The sequence below is a fragment of the Pantherophis guttatus genome, chromosome 2 (genome assembly GCF_059756535.1).
Source record: "Pantherophis guttatus breed Tessera chromosome 2, ASM5975653v1, whole genome shotgun sequence".
Lineage (NCBI taxonomy): Eukaryota > Metazoa > Chordata > Lepidosauria > Squamata > Colubridae > Pantherophis > Pantherophis guttatus.
The window spans coordinates 62924455-62947039 of NC_142064.1; the positions used below are offsets into that span (position 1 = coordinate 62924455).

The 22585-nt window shown below is 38.9% G+C and overlaps 1 protein-coding gene and 2 long non-coding RNA genes across 6 annotated transcripts in view; 2 read left to right on the forward strand and 1 right to left on the reverse strand.

Moving 5' to 3' along the window:
• The window catches only part of DAPK1 (death associated protein kinase 1), a 73649-nt gene extending 55181 nt beyond the window's left edge, over positions 1-18468 (reverse strand). For 2 of the 4 annotated variants that reach the window (XM_087888255.1, XM_034410107.3), the window contains exons 1-2: positions 17847-17978; positions 17210-17379 (exon numbers count right to left, since the gene is read on the reverse strand). Coding sequence is in view for 2 of the 4 variants with exons in the window: in XM_034410107.3 (XP_034265998.1) it covers positions 17210-17271 (62 nt within the window). In the remaining 2 variants the exon portion in view is untranslated. Of the gene's footprint in view, positions 1-17209; positions 17380-17846; positions 17979-18350 lie in introns of those variants that run through there. The other 2 variants (XM_034410106.3, XM_087888256.1) reach the window with 2 other exon arrangements.
• LOC132711399 (uncharacterized) lies at positions 1832-10592 on the forward strand. Its single transcript, XR_015732736.1, has 3 exons — positions 1832-5959; positions 8932-9797; positions 10407-10592. It is a non-coding gene; the product is annotated as an uncharacterized LOC132711399 (long non-coding RNA).
• A 31-nt stretch (positions 18469-18499) lies between the features above and the next one.
• The window catches only part of LOC148115134 (uncharacterized), a 71027-nt gene continuing 66941 nt past the window's right edge, over positions 18500-22585 (forward strand). The window contains exon 1 of the long non-coding RNA XR_015732737.1: positions 18500-18675. This is a non-coding gene — a long non-coding RNA (uncharacterized LOC148115134). The remainder of the gene's footprint in view (positions 18676-22585) is intronic.

The following is a 22585-nucleotide window of genomic DNA, read 5'->3' on the forward strand; positions in this document are numbered from 1 at the left end:
TAATTTTAAGTAACATTTCTTCAGATGCCTTCCTTTTTATCTGTTGTAAACATTTATGGGACTGAGGTGGTAATGTAATTATGATCAGCTATATGATGTATCTTAAATTTGTGATTTGGACAACATGCAGAGTAAAATGGCTTTTAAGATAAAAGTTTATTTGACCCTTTTAAAAAAAAATAAAGGCCCTCCTCCAACTTATTTCCTATATCTGTATAATTCAAAAATTTGCCAAAATTGTAGCCGTTGTTTCAGCTACAGATACTCTGTATTACAAGCTCTATAAGTGATATATCACTCTAATAGTAAGGAATGTGTAGACTTGTAATAAATTTTCTATAAGTTAGCATAACATGCTTTTAGAAGGATATCTCTACTAGGAAGCTTAATAACAAAGAATGATACTAATAATACCTACCAGCAGTTCTGCTAAGCAATACCTATGAATCCAGTATCTCATTTCACACAGATGCTTCCAGAAATCCCATGAGATAATTATTTCCCTCCAATTATTCAAAAAACAACTCAGAGAAACTTAATACAGTACTAACTGAATGGTTATGTGCCATTAAATCAGTCAATTCACAATCACCACACAAATAGGCTCTGTCCAGGATGAAGAATATAATACCCTATCATCATTTATTCCAGCTATAGAAATTCAGTCATTAAACAAAACATATACATTAAGTAGCAATTAAAATAAACAAATCCACCCACACATATCAACTTATAATTTTGCATAAAAGCAGGCTACTATATCTGATCGTATATTTGCATAGTTGATCACAGTTTTTATCACAAGGTGTGATGAGTTTAAAAATATAAAGCAAATCTCCTGAAGGTAAAGTATTATTGAGATTTTATCAGAAAGCATATAATCAATGCATAATGCTTCCAAAGTTGCTGAGGAAATAATTTTTAAAAAATATTTTGTGTACATTTTAAAATTTAAAATGTCAAGTTGCCTGATGTTTTAAAATCACAAAGACATTGAGAAAGGAACGCAGAATGAATCTACCATAAATGTTTCCAAATGTGAATAGTAATATAAACTGTCATGCAATAATTTTGACATTAAATGGAAAAGACTATATCTACTTCCATAAAACAAATAAGCAAGATGTATAGTATTTCAAATGGAAAAAAGCTCTGTTTAAACAATATCTGCATTTGTTAGAAAAGACATGCCCAAACTGCATTAAATGGATCTTTATTTCAATTTATTTCTTTGATTACAAAAACTAAGATCTGGTGTGCTTTTTCCTCTCTTTCTGTCCCTTCCTCCCTTTTTATGTCCTGTTTTTTCCAGGCCTCAGGAGCCTCAGGACAAGGATAGTTCTCTATTTCTAGTCTTACAACTCTTTGTTTTTGTCTGAAAAGCTGGGTAAAACAGACACACAAATAATAGTCTCCATGGCAAATGTCCTATTTCTAATGCTACTGGAGTATTATGAACAGCTTCAATGAAGTGAAGAATATGCCCATAAAAAACTGCAAACGGAACAAATTCCTTGAACACTGGATCTACTGAACTAAATTTAGGATTGCTAGATATTTGCCCAGAAAGAATGCCATAAATTACACTATAAAATAAAAAAGTCATAATACTTTAAACTTATTTCTTTCAATACCTTCTTTCCCAACCTGTTTCCATACTCATTGAGTCATTAGGTGACCCTCTACACAAGCAGAAGAGAATTCTGGTAAAGACAGATGCCAAAATAACAATGCAAAAAACCCAAATTTAATCTACTACTTATGAATACATTTTATCAGGCCTACAAGCAACAGAATTCCATTTTTAACCGACAGAGAGAAAACTGGGGTGGGTGGGCTGTACTTAATATTCTTCACATAAAATATATATTTGGGTACTAAATATTCTTCACATGATATAAACATGGTATAATTTATAAATTGAGAGTCAGTTTAGTGTAGTGGTTAAGGCACCAAATTAGAAATCACGAGACCATGAGTCCTAGTCCAGTTTAAGCATAAAACTAGTTGGATGGCCATTGGCCAGTCAACTTTCTCTCAGCCCAAGGCAGGAGGTAATTGATAACTATTTCTGAAAAATCTTGCCAAGAAAATTGCAGGAACTTGTCTGACTTGCCCAGGTACTTTCCGAGAATTAGACACGACTGACTGGAATAACAATAATGCATACATATATACATACATAGAACCTTTATATAGATTCTGAGTGCAAACAGGCATAACTATGATATGTTCTGGAACTGGATTTCATAATCATATTGGTCAAGGCTAAAAATTAAAATTAGATATATTTCATGTACCATATGCAATGTGTTCTTATTATAGAAAAAATCAATGTGAGACTCAATCAAAATTTGTTAGCACTTCTTTCTAAAGCAGATTAAGTATAAGTATAATACAAGGCTCACGTTTTAATGAAGTATTTTTTTTACATCTCTCTGTTTATGGTACCTAGCATTAATATACAGCGTGAGATGAAATGTAAGAGGTTGTTGAGATAAACACTTAGGAACACTATATGCAACATACTAACTAAAAAAAATGGAATCACAGCTGACTAAAACTGTAACAGCAGATTAGATGGAGTTGATGTAGGTAGAAGAAAAAAAATTCAGACATCAATGTAAGATTAAATATGTACATATAGAAAAATACATTCTGCATTTTGAACTCTAATACTGCACTAAGTGAAAGCAACATACACCTGTCTATACTTTTGAAATCAGGGATTTTAGACCATTTGAGAATATAATACAAGTAGTCCAAGATTGTTTTGTGATCATTCAAAACTATGGTGGACCCCCCAAAAACTATTTATGAGCAGGTCCTGAAATTACAGTGGCTGCAGTGCCCCCACATCATTCACGCCTACAACAAACTGCAAAGATGCTACAGTGCCCTGGCCCTGCCTATCTCCTGTCATCCCCAATTCCCAACAGGCTGTAATTTTGGGTCATAAATCACCCTTGAGGAGCATGTTGTAATTTCGTACAGTCACTAAGTGACCACTCAGAAGTCAAGGAAGACCTGTACTGAAAACACATGTGAAAATAATGAATGAGAAAAATATACATCGACCTACAACATTCATTTAGTAATCATGGGAAGTTGAAAAAACAGAATTGAAAAAAAGTGACTTACAATTGGTTCTTGCATTTACAAGCATTGCAGCATTACCATAGTCATGTGTTCAAAATTCAGCTCTTGGCAACCAGCATGTACTTACAATGGTTACAATGGTTGCAGTGTCCTGGAGTCATGTGATTGCTATTTGTGCCCTTCCAGCCCATTCTTCACTTAGTGATTGAGTGATTCACTAAACTTGAGTAGTTCACTTAATAACCATAATAAAAAAGTTGGTAAAATTGGGTGCAACTCACTTAAAAACTGCCTTGTTTAGCAACAGAAATTCTGGTCCCAATTGTAGACATAGATCGAAGACTAGCTGCATTTTTTTTAGATCAGCAAGTAGAAAATTCTAGATTCCAGAATATATCAGTTCATGGAACAGGAATATAGCTTGTAATACAAATAGTAATTCATAATCAAATTACAGATAGACTTTGATTTACAAATGGAATAACATTAGTAAGAAATGCCAGTCGTTAAGCAGTTTGCTACATGACCACATCTCTTTTACAATCTTTTTTGTGGTGATCGTTAAGTACATCACAGTAGCTAAGTAAACGCAGTGGTTGTTAAGCAAATCTGATGTCCACAAGGGATTTTTTTTGCCACAAACCACAAATAAACACTGGCTTCTGGGAAAAACATCATAAACTGTGATCATATGACTGTAGGGTGCTGCAAATGGCCGTAAATGCATGCCAGTTGCCAAGCACTCAAATTCACTCACATGGCAATGGGTGGGGGGAGGGCTGTCACAACTTTGAATCTGGGTTGTAAGTAGCCCTGGGGAAGTCTGTTGTAACTTCCAAATATCACGAAGAGCCTTGTATTTGGTATGTTATTATATATGTCCTAAATGATTTTTGCATATTGGGAAGGTAAATGATTTGCATATTGGGAAGGTAACTGATTTGCATATTGGGAAGGTAAATGATAAATGATTGGGAAGATAAATTATGTGCTTGTACTACGTATTTTAACATATACTGTCTGGAGCCTAGTGAACAAAAGGAATATTGAATCTTGTGTAATATTAAGATATCAAAAGTTTGATCTACTATGCAATTCCTAATAATACGTTTTCCAGTTTCTGGAATCAATGTATCCTGGCAGATTTTTATTAATGTCACATGGAGTGGTACCACACCTTTAATAATTCCTGATTGTAATTTGTTAAGAATGAATGCACAGCAGAAAGCTAGTTAGGCTTTTAGCTAATTTGTCCTTAAATAAATTCAGAGCATGGGATGTGTGGCAGTGGTGGGTTGCCCCCGGTTTGCACCGGTTCTATAGAACCAGTAGTAAAACCGGCGGGAGGCTCCGCCCACCAACCTCAAAATTATCAAAACACTTCTGCGCTGCGAACCTGTAGTAAAGGTAAGTAGAACCCACCCCTGGTGTATGGGTGTGTATGGGGGAAGAGGAAGGATAAGTCTTATTAGATGCACTTTGCTAGTGAGATGAGGATTATATATGCATTTTTGCTATTTGCCAACCATTGGGATACAATCTTTGTTATCCTAACCATACAATAATAAAAGTGGTTGTATGTATAAGGTCATTTCGTGAGTAGCAAGGCAAAATACAATATTGCCAGGTGCCCATCATATGATTTGAACAGTAGAATTTAGAATTTCATACTGTAAATATTTTACAGTAAATATTAAGTATGAAATTCTGTAAATATTTTCTCTAAATTTCATTTATTACTAAACATTCAGTCTTATATTAGAACCAAATTTCTACTGTTTTAAGGCCAAAAATGAAAAATAACTGTCAACAACAAATGCTAATATTTAAAACTAGTACCTTTGTACAAAAATTTTTTCTACTGAACTTAGTATTATGTACTAGTATTAGTATTATAGAGAAGTTGATGAAAATCAGGAAGTAATCCATTTTTATTTATTTAGACATCTCTATTTACAAGTATTTAATTTATATTCTGCCTTTTATTATTTTCACAAATAACCCAATGTGTGCAGTGAACACATCCATCACACCTTCCTCCTCCTATTTTCCCCACAATAACCCTGTGAGATCAGTTGGGCTGTGAAGTAAAATGACCTTGGACCAGTGACTGACCAAAGTCACATAGCTGGTTTTCATGGCTAAGGTGGGACTTGAACTCACGGTCTTTTTCTTTCTAGCCAGGTACCTTAATCACTAGGTACCACTAGCTACTAGACAGAACTGCCAGCTGCTTCTGGTTACAGGTAGTCCTTGACTTACAACCATTAATTCAGCAACCATTTCAAGTTACAACAATGCTGAACAAAGGGACTTATGACCTATCCCTGAAGTTACAGCCCTTGCAGCACCCTGGAGGTCAAAATTTGGGTGCTTAGTAGTCTGCATTTACTTAAGACTGTATGGACACTTCAACTTTCCCCCACCTACCTTCCCTCAATTTATGCCATTTGGACTCCCTGCACTCTGTGGCTCATCAATCTAGGCAACTTTTGCCATCTTGTTTCCACGGTGACCAAGCATGCCTGCCCTGGCCTTTGGTGAGGCAGCTGCTGGCACATGAAGCTTTCTTCCCAAGGTCATGCCCGGCAGTTTCCTTGTGACACCTAGGGCAAAATGGTCTCAGGTGGTGAGCAGCTGCCTGGTAAAGGGCCATGGCAGTATACCTCAGTAGAAGCAAGAAGACGGTGAAGGGCAGCTGGGGTGACAGTCAGTGAGGGCAGCTGGGCTGTCTCGGCTTCCTGGGGCCATGCTGTTGGGGCTTTCTGGAATGCTGCAGCTTTGTGCTGTGCTGCTGAGGCTTGCCAGGGTGCAGCCACATTGTGCTGGAATGCTGAGCTGGATAGCTGAGGCTTCAAAGGTGACTGCAGTTTTGTGTCGGACTGTGGGCCAAGGCCTTCTTGCAGTCCAGGGCAGGCTAAGAAGCCTCTGAGCTAGTGGTGGGTTGTTACTGGTTCACTTCGGATCAGGCGAACCAGTAGCGGCTGTGGCGGGAGGCTCCAGCCACCCACCAAGACATCTCTGAGCTTCCGCAGAAGCTTGCGCACACTCCCACAAGTAAATCGGTAGCGACGGGATTTGAATCCCACTACAGCTCTGAGCCATAGTGTAGCAGGTAGCCCCAGCGTCAATTTTGGGGCTTCTTGTTGCCCCACAAGGCAGGATGGAGGATGGCTAAATGGGTAGGGATAGTGGTGAGATAAGGGGGTGGGTGGGTTGGAGTTTGTCCCTTACTTTACTGAGGCTTGAGAGTGGGAGGAACCAAGCCCTGATTGACTTAAATTGGGGTGGGTACTTATAAACAGTGGAATTTACTTAGCAATGGCAATGGAGAATGTTGGGAGTACTGTTGCTAAGTAATGCAGTCATATGACATTGTGCTTGATGATCACAACTTTTAGCAGTGAAAAATTTGATCCCAATTGTTATCATACATCAAGGACTACCTGTACTTCTATAAACGTTAATTGCTCAAGAAATTTAAGGAATTTCTATAATGCTTATGAAAGCAAGGCATATTTATTTAATATGCCATTTAATCAGAAGATCTTGTGCAGGTAACACTGTCATGGCAAATAGATAAATATTAAATAAATATACAAGCAATCACTCACTTACTGGAAGCTGCAACTTAGGTTGCCGCTGTTAATTCAATCATCAGGAAACGTGGCTTTAAACAAAACAACCTTGTTGTCTGAATATATATGGGGAATGATTGTCAGCACATTCTGGGAAATACTAAGATCAATCCTGACTCTTTATGAAAGGTGAAGAGGAAAGGTTAGATAGAGAAAAGTTGAGATTTTCCGCACATAATTTTAAGAAAAAATGAAGATACTGATACCGGCAGCACATATTTTAATTATGTCCAAAGAAGTATATGCATACACATTTTATAAAGTTAATTATCAGAACAAAAAACACATCTTATTTTTCCCAAAGCCTATTTTATATTACATTCATTTAATTTAATCAAGCAATGCATATCTAGAAATTGAAAATTTTTAGTGGAAAAATACTCTATCTCACCTTGCTGGCACAAGACCTACTTTCTTGAAAAAGCATTCATGCATGGATGAAATCCATTCAGACAGAAAATGTTTCTGCTACAGGCAAGAAAGATGCCATCATGTTTTACCTTGCCTATCCAGAAAAAAAATATTCCCATCCATGACGTTTATTAAAGGAAAATTCCTGAATATACAGAAGAAAGTTAATTTCTATAAATACAAGCTCCTCTGTACCACTTCTTAAAATATCTACCCATTATTAAATCCACAAGAAATTATGTCATGCAGCTTTAACCCAGAATGAGCTTTTACTGGCTTTGTCTCAAATAAAAGTGAAATAGTTTAAAAGTGAATTTTTTTAAAAAAATATGCAGAAACTTAATCACTTGATACACCTAACAATTATAATTTCATTCAATGGGCTTCAGACTATGCTTTCATTTGAACACTAAATACAGTTAATTTTAACTTAGTCAATTAAAAAAAACCCAATGCCAAACTATAACTTAAAACTGGCTTGCTTCAATAAAGCATAGTTAACATTACATAGAAATTTTGTCCAGTTTTGGCCACAAACTGCAATTAATCTAAAATGGAAGAAGTTTCAAGTCTTGGTATATAACTATACCAGAGGAAGCAAGAATATGCAATATGAAAGTCCAATATTGTGTTTGATAGGACTCATTTATATTACTTTAATAAAACCAGTGGTTGAAGATAGTACACCAAATCACTGAAGCATTTGAATATCTTGTCTACTTTAATTTTTCCATCTTTAATTTTCCATCCAGCAGTACAAATTATGTTATTAATGTAATTATAGTTTGTGATCCCAATTCTGTGATAGGTTGATTTGAAAATTCAATCATTAATTATATTTCGTCAATTTGGACTTCATATGGAACTATAACTAAAAATCGAGGATTCATTAGGTGCTATAAGCATAAGAATAAGCAATTTACATAGTCTTCCGGTATGGCTATCAGAAGAGAGTACAATATTACTTCCAACTTAAATTCTGCTTCTATTAAATATGGCTTTTTGAAGGAATCAAATTTCATATTACCCTATAATAAAATTCAATCATGATTTATGAAATTTGGTTCCTTCAATAAGCCATATTAAGAATAGCCACACTTTATCCAATTTTGAACATAGCACTAAACTAATAACTTTGTACAGTTTTTTTATAGGTTGGATGAGAGATATCAATTGACATGGATTACCATTTCTTTCATTTTTGTAACCTGGAAGTGAAAAAAAGGAAATAAGTTTTTTCTTCAACCTCTCATTTTATTTTGTTCCATTGGATTATAGACATTAAACTATTTTTCTATCTTTATCCTGTAAAATAAATACGCTTGGAAAGAACAGTTTGTCCCAAGTTTGAAACAAAATATATTTCAGGTGCATCCCTAACATACTATTTTTGCAGATCTTTTTTGCAAGTATCAGGGTAAGGACCTGCAATTTCCCCAAACATCGGATTTGAAACAAGAACCTATTTTGAGCATTTTCTTATTTCATAAGCTTTTTATATACCATTATATTTCCCAAATATTACTGCAGTCAAAACTATTTCAATCCAGTGAAATTGAAAATGACAGCACTCTAATTGTATGAAGCAAAAGATGAATGACATTCTAGGGCATGTCATTATACTATATTAAATATATAATCAGCAATTAATTTTAATTTTAAGACCTAATAATGTTACCCATAGTTTCAAGGATTTATATATCTGCTTGCATTATAGTATGTTATAGTGTATATCTGAATTTACACAACATTTCCCTATTTATTGTTTATTTCACAACTCCAGGCAGATGACAAAACTACAACTCACAACAGTATCAGAAAAGACATAAAGTCCAAGAATCAACATAAAAACCATAAAGTAACACAACTGCCAGACACAGCAAGTAACAATTACTCTGATTCCAAATTTATGTTCCAAGACAATAGTTTTCATCTCTTTCCTAACAGATGATTGGTATGAGACATCTATTTATCTAGGGGAGGACAAAGAAATCTGTTAGGTTCGGCAACCACAGAAAAGGCTTGCTGTCCTCCCGACCAGTGGTAGGAATGAATGTTCACCAACTCTTCCTGCACAGAATGCACAGGATAGGAAGATGCTATTTGGAGAGGAAACAAGAATCTGAACCAAAAAGTTGTAATGGCAACTCTCTGAAGTGTACCCAGAAACTAGCAGCAAATGTACCTCCCACAATACTGATATTCTCCTGATAAATATTGAACCAATTGCCAAGTAGTCTTCACAAGCAGACCCAAGTACAGTAATACACCTTTGAAGTGATAAGGATAGGAATCACTGACATAGCATCTTCTCTAGAAACAGTTGTAGCTGCTCTATCAGTGAAAATGGCCAAAATGTCTCCTGGCCAGGACCTCCAACTGCTATTCAAGCAAGAGTTGCAAGTTTGCAGAACCTCCAAATTGCAAACCATGCCATTTTGCAGAGGAATGTGTTCCCCCGAGAGTTAAATTAATTCTAACCTAGCTCAAGGTTTCATCTTGTTGAAATATAATTGAAACAAAGTATGCAGTGTGGCAATCTAGCTGGGTTCTGTAACTAGGGCATTTCTAGCACTTGAGAGTTCCTCTAAATAAAACATACAATATAAAGCAGCACAGCCAGCTTTCAAGATTTAAATGTTGGAAGAAGTAAGTTTTATACTTTGTGTTCCTGCAATGCCATAGCTGACTTACAATTCTACATGGCTACTTGTATTTTGGAATTCCGATTTTAGAAAACGTGGGTCAAGTGGTGCCACTGATTGGCCGGACCAGTATTTTTTTCCAGATTACTATACCATTTATATTTTTCATATTATTCTTCTCCATTTCTATTCTTCTGCTCCCTAACTTTATTGTTTTCTGTCAAGGATAGAAACTAGAAGAAAATTAGTATAAAGCTTGCATTAAAAAGCAATTTGATGTGCATGTACTAAATCAAATGAGGAAACATTGATTTAAGGTAAGAGCTCCTCTAAATGAAGCAGTTTGCCTTTAGAAAATTGGGTGCTGTATTGTTTTATAGCAGTGAGCAAGAGATTCAAAGGGAGCTTTTTACAGTTTAAGTCTCACTGCCATGTATGAACTCTGCACTTACTGGTAACCAATTTCAGTCTATTTGCAGCAATTGGCAGAGAAATGCCACTAAGAATTAGACTAAAGATATGGGTAACAGTATCTCTATTTGCCTCAAAAAACTTATATTTGGAGAAATGGCCTATTTGTACATCTGACTGTACAAATTGTATTTCTATTCAGATGTGAGACAGAATCTACCATGAATTGAAAGAGCTGATGTGGTTCACATCTTCAAAAAAGGAAAGAAAAAAACAACAACAAAAAACTACAGACCAATCAGCCTAGCATCAATACTTGAGAAGATACTGGAAAAAATAATTAAAAAACAGATCTGTGAACGTCTAGAAACAAATAAAAGTTATAACTCATAGCCAGCATGGGTTTGTTAAATACAGATCATGCCAAACCAATCTTATTTCATTCTTTGACAAAGTGACTAAATTAGTAGACCAGTGAAATGCTATGGACATAGTATATTTAAACTTCAACAAGGCATTTGACAAAGTAGACCACAACCTACCGGTACTTCTTGGTAAACTAGAAAAATGCAGGATAGACAGCATCACTACGAGATGGATTTGTAACTTGCTGACAAACTGTACTCAATGAATAGTCCTTAATGGTACTATATCCAGGGATGAAATGCTACCGGTTCGGACCAGTTCAGACGAACCGGTAGTAAAAAAAATGCTACAGGTTCAGACGAATTGGTATTAACGACAATCAGCTGTGCCGCGTGATTTATATTCGCTAGAAAGCAGGAAATCCTGCTTTCTAGTGTATCTAAATCACGCGACACAGCTGTTCCCCCCTCACTGTTCTAGTTACCTTAGAAAAGGCTTAAGCCTTCTTTTCCAGCGCTGTACAGTAGCGCCTGCGGTGCACATGCACGCAAAGTGCGCGGTTTGGCACACACAGAGCATGCATGCCCACAGCAAACCAGTAGCAGACCTCGGAGGATTTCATCACTGACTACATCTAAATGAAGAGAAGTAAGCAAGTACCGGGCCTAACACAGTAACATAAAGTTCTGTCTTAGGCCCGGTACTCTCAATATCTTCATAAATGACTTACATGAGGGAATAGAAGGGAAACTCATCAAATTTGCAGATGACACTAAGCTGGCAGGAATAGCCAACACCCCAGAAGACAAGTTCACGATCCAAAACAATCTTGACAGACTTGAACAATGGGCTCTATCCAACAAAATGGTATTTAATGTGGAGAAAAGCAAGATTTTACACCTGGGCAGGAAAAACCAAAGGTACAAGTACAGATTAGATGAAACTTGGCTCAAAAACAGTAACTGTGAGGGCAGGGTGGATTTGATTTAAATCAAGACAATTGAAATCATGATTTAAATCACTAGTAAAAAGGCTTGATTTAAATCAACTCAATTTAAATCATAATTTTTAAAGAGCAACTGTCCTCTCTGTCCTGCAGCTGCTCCTCTGACCTGCTGTTGACTCACCAACAGTCCCATTCACTTTAAGTGACGCAACAAGGTGAGGGACGTGGCAGGCAGCAGGTGAGTGGATACCTGCTAACAGGTGCTGCCATGATGGATCTGGAATGACAGGTGCTCTTTAAATGTAAGGACTCATTCTTGCTGGTAGTTAGAATCTTTAATATTATTATTAGCAAACAAGATGAAAATGCTACATAACTAAGTTCCATTTCATGCTGAATAAACTAAATTATTAATGTATCTTAAATAGAAAACTATTTTTAGATAGATTTTTACTCCAAAAGCATTTTATTAAAATAAATTTGATAATAAAAAAATCCGATTTAAATTTTTAAAAATCTGATTTTTTTTTATTTTTTTTAAAAAATTATCAATTTTTATCCACCCTCTATGAGGGACCTTGGAAACCTAGTGCATGATCACTTAAACATGAGTCAGCAGTGTGCAGCAGTAGCCAAAAAAGCTAATACAATCCTTGGTTGTATAAACAGAGGCATAGAATCAAAATCTACTAAAGTATTAGTAGCGCTTTATAAAGCCTTAGTAAGATCACACCTGAAATAATGCTTCCAGTTTTGGTCACCACATTACAAAAAAGATGTTGACTTTCACTTTTTGGAAAAAGTGAAAAGAAGAGCAACTAAGACAATTAAAGGCCTGGAGACTAAAACATATGAAGAATGGTTGTAGGATTTGGATTTGGCTAGCCTAGAGAAAAGAAAGACTATGGGGGACATGATAGCAGTATTCCAGTATTTGAGAGGCTGTCACAAAGAGGAGAGGGTCAATTTATTTTCCAAAGCATTAGAGGGCAGGACAAGAAACAATGGATGGAAACTAATCAAGGAGAAAAGCAATCTGCAATTAAGGAGAAACTTCCTAACAGCGAGGACACTTAACCAGTGTAGCAGAAGTTATGGGTGCTTCATCACTGAAGGTTTTTAAGAAGAGACTGGACAGTCACTTATCTGAAATGGTATAGGATCTCCTGCTTGAACAGGGGGCTGGACTAGAAGACCTCCAAGGTCCCTTCCAGCTCTATTCTGATTCTGACATAACTGAGGCTGTACTATGCTTTTAATCCTTGTTTGGATTAAAGGCACCTAGTTTGTGGGGTGCCGCAAGGGTCGGTCGTCTCGGCTCTCCTGTTCAACATTTATGTGAAGCTGCTGGGTGAGATCATCCGTGGTTTTGGGAGTGCAGTGCCATCTGTACGCTGATGATACTCAGCTGTACATCTCCACCCCAGACCACCCCAATGATGCCCTTGAAGTGATGTCCCGGTGCCTGAAGGCCGTGTGGATCTGCATGGGGAGGAACAGGCTCCGACTCAACCTCCAAGACCAAGTGGCTGTGGTTGCTGGCGTCCTGATATAGCCAGTTGGTGCCATCGCTGGCTATTGGGGGTGAGTCATTGACCCCCACGGAGAGGGCTCGTAACTTGGGCGTCCTCCTGGATGCATGGCTGTCTTTAGAAGAGCATATGATGGCCGTGGCCATGGGGGCTTTTTATCAGGTTCGCCTGATACGCCAGTTGCGCCCCTTTCTGGATTAGGACTACTTATGCATGGTCACTCATGCCCTCGTTACTTCCCACATGGACTACTGTAATGCTCTCTACATGGGGCTCCCCTTGAGGAACACCCGGAGGCTCCAACTGGTCCAGAATGCAGCCGCGCGGGTGATTCTGGGGGCGACATGGCACTCCCATGTAACACTTCTCCTGCACGAGCTGCACTGGCTTCCGGGTGCGGTTTAAGGTATTGGTTCTCATCTTTAAAGCGCTCCATGGTTTAGGGCCTGGGTATCTACGAGACCACCTTCTGCCACCGATAACCTCCCATCGGCCAATACGCTCCCACAGAGGGTCTCCTCAGGGTGCCGTCGGTCAAGCAATGTTGACTGGTGACCCCCAGGGGGAGAGCTTTCTCTGTGGGGGCACCCGCCCTCTGGAACGAGCTACCCCCAGGGATACGACTGATCCCAGACCTCCGTGCTTTCCATCGGGCTCTGAAGACTTTCTTATTTCAGCAATCCGGGCTGGCTTAAAATTTTAATTGGTTAATTTTATGGGTAAGGGGTTTTAAATTGGGGAAGCCAAATTTGATTTAATTATTTTTAAATTATTTTAATTTTCGTATTGTATGTATTTTAATCCTGGCTGTTCACCGCCCTGAGTTCTTCGGGCGGTATAAAAATTTAATAAATAAATAAATAAATAAATAAATAAATAAATAAATAAATAAATAAATAAATACCTAAAATTAAAAAAAAACCCGAAAACTCTATATGAGTATTTCACGCATACCGAACCCAATTCTTTGTTCAGTGGCCATTCAAAGTTATGACAGAACTGAAAAAAGAGACTTACAGATGGTCCCCAAAATTGTGTCCTTGCAACACCCCTGCAATTTTGTGATCGTGATGAGGCATTTAGCAGGAGATCGCAAATGACAATCACACGATGTCACACTTAACAACCACACTGGAGTCTCTTAACAATGGCAAATGGAGCGGCTACTGTAAGTTGGCATGGTCATGTGATACACTTTACGACTATGTCATTTAGCGATAGAATTCCTGGTCCCAATTTCTGTTGTTAACCAAATATTACCAGTACAAGGTATTTGAGATACAAGTCATTTAAACTATTTCACTTCAGGTTAATCTTAAAGTTTCAAGGTCAATATAATACTGCCTTTAATGTTAAGCCAATGTCATGGGAACAAATTCTTGGACTGTTTTGATCAAGGATAATTTTAAAAAAAGTATTACAAGAATGTAGCACTCTGGCAACTACATATAGAGTACCTGAAACAGTATAGCATATCAAAGAAACCAAAGAATACAGTATTTAAAATGCACAGTCACACTGTTCATAACCACAAAGGACAAAATGCAGCAGTGAAGGCATACATGTATTTCATAATAATTTCCCCTTAAATGGAACCAAAATCTGTTTTGGTCTTATGAAATTGTACAATGTGTTGGTTGCTTATAACTGCTGTTTAAGTTACAAGCAAGGGAGTACTAATTGTTTTGCTCATATGGCTGTGGGTTCAAATCACTGTTACAGAATGTAAACTACACATTCATTATCACCATTTACAGGCATAAAATTATACTGAAGTAAAATGATTGGTGATGCAAGTCAGTATAAAAGCAAGTTAAGAGTTTTCAGACAACTTTTTAAAATGTCCCACAGAGATTAACAGACAAATTTCAATTTATGAAATAAAATGTACTCTGTTTGTAATCATATATTATCTTTTAAAATAACATACGTTTTGCAGTTTTGGCATGTTTACAGCAAATCGGCACAGTTAATTTTGAACAACAAAAAGATATAGCTTGCTACAAATTTTGCAGCAGTTAAGAAAAGGAAATCTAAACTATTATTTTTTGCAAATTAACTTTTTTTATCCTGGTATTTAGAACCCAAGAATCTCCTATTTAATACCTTCTGAATTTTGAATCCTTTCCTTACATTAATTCTGTATACATTTAACGCTGTTACAATTCATTCCCATTAGTATTCTAAATTAACATTAGACTCCTGGCAACAATTTGAAATTCTTAAAACAGTGCTCAGTGCTTAAAACAGTCCTACAATTATCTTGTAGATTATAATTAGCTACATATTGCATATAAAATAACGATGAATAAAATGAGATTTATTTTTACTTTCACAATAGGCTATAATTTTCTGTGGAATTAATTTGAATGATGTCAGAATTCAAGTTAATCATCTAGATGCTGTTTTCTTATTAATTTGAAGGAGGCCTGGGTTTTTCCCTGTAGCTATAGGATAATCAGTGTACAGTCAGTTCCCAATACATACAGTAAAACTATTGCCTATTTCAAAAATAATTTCAGTGCTGATAATTAAAAGTAAAAAAGTGTCTTTTCTTTGTATTATAATTGCACATGAAAAAGGGAAAAAAAATAAACTCATGCCCTCAAGTAAGTGATGACTCCTGGTAATTGCCTGGGCAAGTCCTTGCAGTTTTCTTACAACATTTTCAGAAGTGGTTTGCTATGGCATTCTTCCTAAGGCTGACAGAAAGAGACTGGTTTCTAGCTTGGTATCTTTAACCACCACACTAAATTGGTTCTCTTAATTGTATGTAATTCAAAAATAAATTCAAGAGGACCATAATTTAAACACATCCTCAAAAAAGTCCAAACATAGGGATTGATTTGAACTCATCTCCAAGTTTACATAGCTCATTAGTTCAACGGCTAGATGTCTTTCTGCAAGTTGGTATATTTGTTCTGTTTACATCATTATTGTTTCCACACAAGTTTTTGCATTGATCTGCATGACATCCAAATTGCTAAACTGGTTCTCAATAATCTTGCCAACCTTCACACTATTTTCATTATGGCTTGGAAATCAGAGCAAACTTTCAATCTAAACTTTCTCTTGACAACCAGAACGTAATACTGTACACTTTAAAACAAATGCAGTTTAGCAATTCAACTCAGAGATTTAAAAATAAAATGGAAATATAATCAGCAGTCAAGTTTTGTTTTTCCTATCACAAAGCTATTGGGTACACATGCAGCATGCTATAATGTTTAACTAACAAGCTTTATGTGTTAAAACTACACTGTATAATGATAACTTACTTGATATGACATTTGACTGAAATGAATAAGGGCACTCTGATAGTTCAAGAATTATCAAGTGTCAACAAAATGGATAACATTAAAAAATTATTCGGATTCAGAATCCATATTAAGGCTTAAGATGCAGCTGAATAGATTAATACCAAATTGTGTTCTACCACATCCACTAACAATTCACTGCTATGGGATCAAGCAAACTGTTCTTATAATCAGTTACTATCAGCATAAAACAAACATAGAGGTGACAATTTTAATATTCTTCAATCCAGTATTTTTCAACGAAGCAGGTTGCTTGGAATCTTCTTTGAGGTAATTTCATCAGAATATTGAATTTTTCCTCAGGAAAACTGCCTACATAACACCAGTATCAATGCTCAGTTCCTTGCCACAACATAATACATTTTATTGGTGGTCTAATGATCCCCCCTTAAAAGGCATGCGGCTGCTAAAAGATACCATATCTCTTCATCTGCAGCATTTAAGCAGCTCATTGGAATGCATGAATGGTAAACACATTTACAGTTCAATCCTGTGACTTTGTTCCTACAATATATTTATTATCTTGGTCAACTGAACTGGAGTTTAGTCAATTAACCCACATTTCTGGGTTCACATGCCAGACAGAAACAGCAATCTATCAAGCAGCCTGATTTCACATTCCACAGAAGACTAAAAGGCACTTAGCTGGTTCCCAGTTTACTGGGTTGTGCACATGCCAGGGATTGGTTCCCATGTCCTGTTGTGGTCACCATAACCTTCAGTCTTCTTCCAACCCAAAACACTTGCTCTGTGGTTTCTATTGTCCCCTAGGGACAATTTTTTTTAAAAAAAAATCAATCAAGGCCACCCAGTCCATGTACTTTCCTCCCAACAGGTACTCTACCTTCCAAGTTCCTCTCCAACCTCGTAGTGATCCTCCAGGTTTTCTTGCCGGAAGACAGTCATGATAGCTGGGAAGGGAAAGCCCACAACCAGCTTCCACTGCCTCTGCCTTTCAACTCATCACCTCCACCTTGGTAGGATCTTCCAGGACTTCATGCATGGCGCTAAGCTCTGGAGAAAAGAGACAGGAAAAAAAAAAAAAAAAGCAAGGGGCGAGTTAAAATGCCCATGTTTGCAGGAAGGGTGCGGTTATGTCACTGTTTCCTCCCTGCACACAGTCCACCATACACCACGCCGGCAGTGCTTCTGAAAGCAAGCAGGATTGGGAAAGCAGAGCGGTCCCGGGTGACCGCCGGCTGGTTAACTTCGCTCTCTAAAAAATCGCCGGGCTTGAGCTGCCAAGAAATGGAAGCCGCCGGGGTCCTCCTCTCCCTTGCCCGCGCCTTGCACGAGCGAGAGCCTCTTCTCCCCCTTGCCTCGAGCTGCGAAATGGAGACAACAGCCAGGGAAAAAGAAGTCACCCCCTTTCCGCCTCCCCCCCCCCACAACCCGTCAGAACAACGCCTCGCTGGGGAGGGAGCGAGGGAAAGAAAGGCGCCTCCTAAACTCCGCGCGCCGCTTCCTCGCGCGCATCTCACCTTCTTCCCCGCACCGCAAGCAGGAGCCCCCAAAGCCTCCATTTCACCTGAGCCAGGAGCCTGGAGCCGCACGGACGCCACATTCCTCAGCAATTCCACCCCCCCCACCCCGGTTACCCGGTCAACTAGGACGTGCAACCGGGAGGAGCCGCTGCCGCCTAAAATCCGCCCATTTTACTGTCGATGAAATCCAGCTAGCCAGGCGCGGGCATTCCCCTTCGCCCTGCTTGGAGGAGCGCAAAGAGCCTTGCGCTTTTCCTCTTTGGCTCCTGCTCTCCTGGAAGGCCTTGTCTCCACTCTCCGCCCCCACGCTGGCGAAAGAGGGAAGCAGCCCGGCGAGGAAAGGACGGAAGCCCCCCGACTCGTCTGGCGGAGTCGCCGCCGCCGCAGGGGGAGGAGGGGAGGCGCGCCGGGAACCTCTCCTTGGCGCAGGGAGCTTCCTTCTGGCTGGGGCGGCGAGAGACCGGGGAGGAAAAAACCCGCCCCTCCAGCTCGCTCACTCACCCTCTCGCTCGAGCTCGCGCTCCCTTTTTCCGGCGACAGCCTCCCTTTCTAATCGTTCGCACGCTCTTCGGAGCCGAGCTAGGGAAAGGCACTCCGGCAAGCGGCCAATGGGAAAGCCGCGGCGCTTTTACACCCCTCCCTCTCCTCTCCCGACCAGCCCACGCCAGCGGTGAGCAAGGGGGAGGGAGGATGCGGCTCGTGCGCACGCACGCACTCACGCACGGGCCGACAAAGGCGTGCAGGTGTATAGCCAGGCTGCTTACCTTCGGGTATCGCCGGCCGCCTTGGCGCGGCTCGGAAGGGATCGGGACCTCCCTCGCGCCAGGTTAGCGCCCGGATAGAAGAACGCGGGTTCACCCATTCGGTGTGGGGAGGGGGGCTTTTGCAGAAGGTTAATGGCCAGTATGTAAGTACTTCCCACCCTTCTCTAACTGGTGCCCTCCAGTTGGGTTCCGGCAATGCAAAACCGCCAGACCTGAAGCTAGTTGGGCATCGTGGGACCGGATCTTAAACGCATTTGGAAGGTTCCCGGTTCCGAATATTTACCAAACGGGGTTGTAAGATCTCACACACAGAGAAAAGTGAGTTGTAGCATCCGCAGGTATAGCAGACAACAGGTGTGAAACTCTTCTGGGCCATGATTGTAGCTCCTTATCCAAAAGTTGGCCTTTGCCTTGGCTTTCTACCAAGCAAGGTTTGCTTTGCCAAAGAGAAACTTCCTTATTAAGAGCTTTTTTATCAAAAGCTTTTTCGATAAGAGCTTCCTTATCAAAAGGCAACTGAACTTTGTTTTTTCCTTGAAGACATTTCGCTTCCCATCCAAGAAGCTTCTTCAGAGATGAAGATCAGAAGCAAAATGTCTTCAAGAAAAAAACCAAGTCCAGTTTGTCTCACCACTTTTGGGATAACCGTGACCTGGTTGACTGAGAATCTCCATAGACTTCCTTAATCAAGAGTGATTGTCTCACAATTGCTCTCTTCTGTAGCAGTGAAATGATATGGGAATTACTAATATGGGAATTATTTTATAGGACTTAATCCTCACATTTTCATTTTTAACCAAAGAGCTAATCTTGGGGGCATCACTAATGAAATTATATATGTTTCAATATGAAAATACAGCATTATAGTGCCTGTACATTTTTTCAAGGATGTCATTTCCATGCTACTATTGTTTTATTATATATTAAGTTGTCTGAAACCAGACTGAAATTGCGTGTTATGATCAAATTGAATGCCAATATAATCATATACCAAAATTCATTGGCTCATTTCTGAACTTGGTTCTAATTGTTGGGAGCCATGACTTGGAATCACAGCACTTGAAGGAAAAATTCCACCTCATCTATTCCACAAAAGCTCTTGCACAAAATTCTTGCATGCCACACTATTGTCATACCTAATCAGAGATGGTCACTTCCAACAATAGATGAAATTTTCGGTTTTGGGAATCCTTGAAAGAAATAAGCCTATTGCTAATTTCTTAACCTTTCCAGCCTCCTCTTGGACTTTTTCTTATATATCCACTGCTTTGTCCAGTAAATTTTATGTCTGATAGGTAAATATTTTTTCTGATGCTGGTTCTAGTTTGCTGCTTTTAATGAGTTCTCTTTTTTTCCTAAAGTTATATATGGTATTGTTATCTTATACTTTTATGATACATTATTCTGAAAACAAATAATAAACCATTTTGAAAATTATTCTGAAGATCAGAAAATTACTGGAATGGTTTTTGTTGCGGTTTACAAATCTCATTTGTGTGGTAAAACTCCCATCCATGGAAATGCAAATATAAGTATTCTCAAGTTTGGGATGTGCATCTGTTTATGCATCTTGATGTAACTAAAAAAAGTTTGATATTTTTAAGATACTAAGTTTGAATTGAGCCATTTCTCAAATGACCATAACATTTTAAAAGTTAATGAAAGAAAACGATATTCTTAATTAGTTTTCAATCAAAGTAAATGATGTAAAAATTTGAGCAAAACAAATGCAGCCTACTGAACCTCTCATATTGACAGAAAAGAAATTTAAATTGCCAAAACAAAACCAAGAGAACTGCCTAGATTTACATGTAGCCTGCTCTTCCAGCTGGCTTATATAATACGCTGCAACTTTTAATATGACTCAAGACTGGGGAAGGGAAACTAGACTGAAGGATCTAAATATATCCCTAATTATACAGCAATATTGCAATATTTATTGTATTTTGCATTGTAGTACTAAAATTTAAAAGTGTCAATGTGAGCTTTTTCTTCCTTAGTATTCCATATGCTTGTGCATATGGATGACTATTGTCCAATATTACTAAATGCATTTCCAACAGTTGCAGCAAGCTTAAAAGTTTTTTTTTTGTTTCCCATTTGATATTGCTTTGCAGACTGTACATACCTCGAAAGGAACTCATGACCCAGAGGTATCTACAAAACAACCCCAAGCAATGAGCAATGGGTAACTGTTACGTGAACCTTTGACTTAATAAAAGGCTAATCTTCAAGGGCAAGGAACAATCCAAAAATTATATCTTCTTGGTTTTGCATATGCCTTTTATGAATATTCCCTCTCAATAGTCCTCCATGTTACTGTTTGCTTGGGTAAGGAGAAATAGATACACTGGATCAGGGTCTGTAGAAGAAATATCTTTAAAATGTTCTGCCATCTTTTGGTTTTAACAAATCATTGAACTATGGAATAGAACATTTAGTTGCCTCTAATTTTAACCCTCTTTCCCTTTATAGAATTCCGGTGTATAGATTAATTCAGGAAAGTGAAGTTAATATGGAAAAAAAGACCTGTCATTGGCAAAAGATTTAGACCTAATAGATTATGGTTTGCTTAACTCTAATGTTGAATAAATCACAAACATGGTTCACACATCATAATAAAGCACAAGCAAATAAATCATATTTTGTTCTAAATAAAAATATGAATCCATCAACCTTATACTGAACTTTAGCAGACATGATATAGAACTTTTTGCATGCTTATAAAGTGGTGAATGCTGAAGCAAATACGCTTCTGTGCTTGTGTTGTAAATAACTGCATGTGTATCTATTTCTGCAACTTTTTTATTTATTTATTTATTTATTAGATTTTTATACCGCCCCCTCTCCCGAAGGACTCGGGGCGGTGAACAGCCAAAGTTAAAAACATACAATATAAACAATTAAAATACGTTTAAAACAGAATTAAATCTAAAATGGCTCCCCAATTTAAAATGCCTTATCCATACCCCTATAAAAAGACGAATTTAAAATTTAAAAATTTAAAATTTCCACATTTAAAAAGGGGGAAGATTTAGGCCAGGCCAGCTTGATAAAATAGAAAGGTCTTAAGCGCGCGGCGGAAGGTGCGCAGATCCGGGATCCTACGTATCTCCGGGGGGAGCTCATTCCAAATCGTAGGTGCCCCCACAGAGAAGGCTCTCCCCCTAGGGGCCGAGAGCCGACATTGTTTGGCCGACGGCACCCGGAGGAGCCCCTCTCTATGGGAGCGTACTGGCCGGTGGGAGGCTATTGGTGGTAGCAGGCGGTCCCGTAAATAACCAGGTCCTAAGCCATGGAGCGCTTTGAAGGTGATAACCAGAACCTTGAAGCGCACTCGGAAGACCACCGGGAGCCAGTGCAGCTCGCGCAGGAGAGGTGTCACATGGGAACTCCATGTCGCTCCCATCACCACCCGCGCGGCCGCACTCTGCGCCAGTTGGAGCCTCCGAGTGCACCTCAAGGGGAGCCCCATGTAGAGAGCGTTGCAGTAATCCAGACGAGAAGTAATGAGGGCATGAGTGACTGTGTGTAAGGAGTCCCGATCTAGATAGGGACGCAACTGGCGGATCAGGCGAACCTGATGAAAAATCCTCCCGGACACGGCCGTCACATGCTCTTCTAACGACAGCCGTGAATCCAGGAGGACACCCAAGTTGCGAGCCCTATCCGTGGGGGCCAATGATTCGCCCCCAATAGTCAGCGATGGCATTAGCTGACTATATCGGGACGTCGGAAACCACAGCCACTCGGTCTTGGATGGGTTGAGCCTGAGCCTGTTCCTCCCCATCCAGATCCGTACGGCCTCCAGGCACTGGGACATCACTTCAAGGGCATCGTTGGGGTGGTCCGGGGTGGAGATGTACAGCTGGGTGTCATCCGCGTACTGATGGTGCTTCACCCCAAAACCACGGATGATCTCGCCCAGCGGCTTTACATAAATGTTGAACAAAAGGGGCGAGAGGATCGATC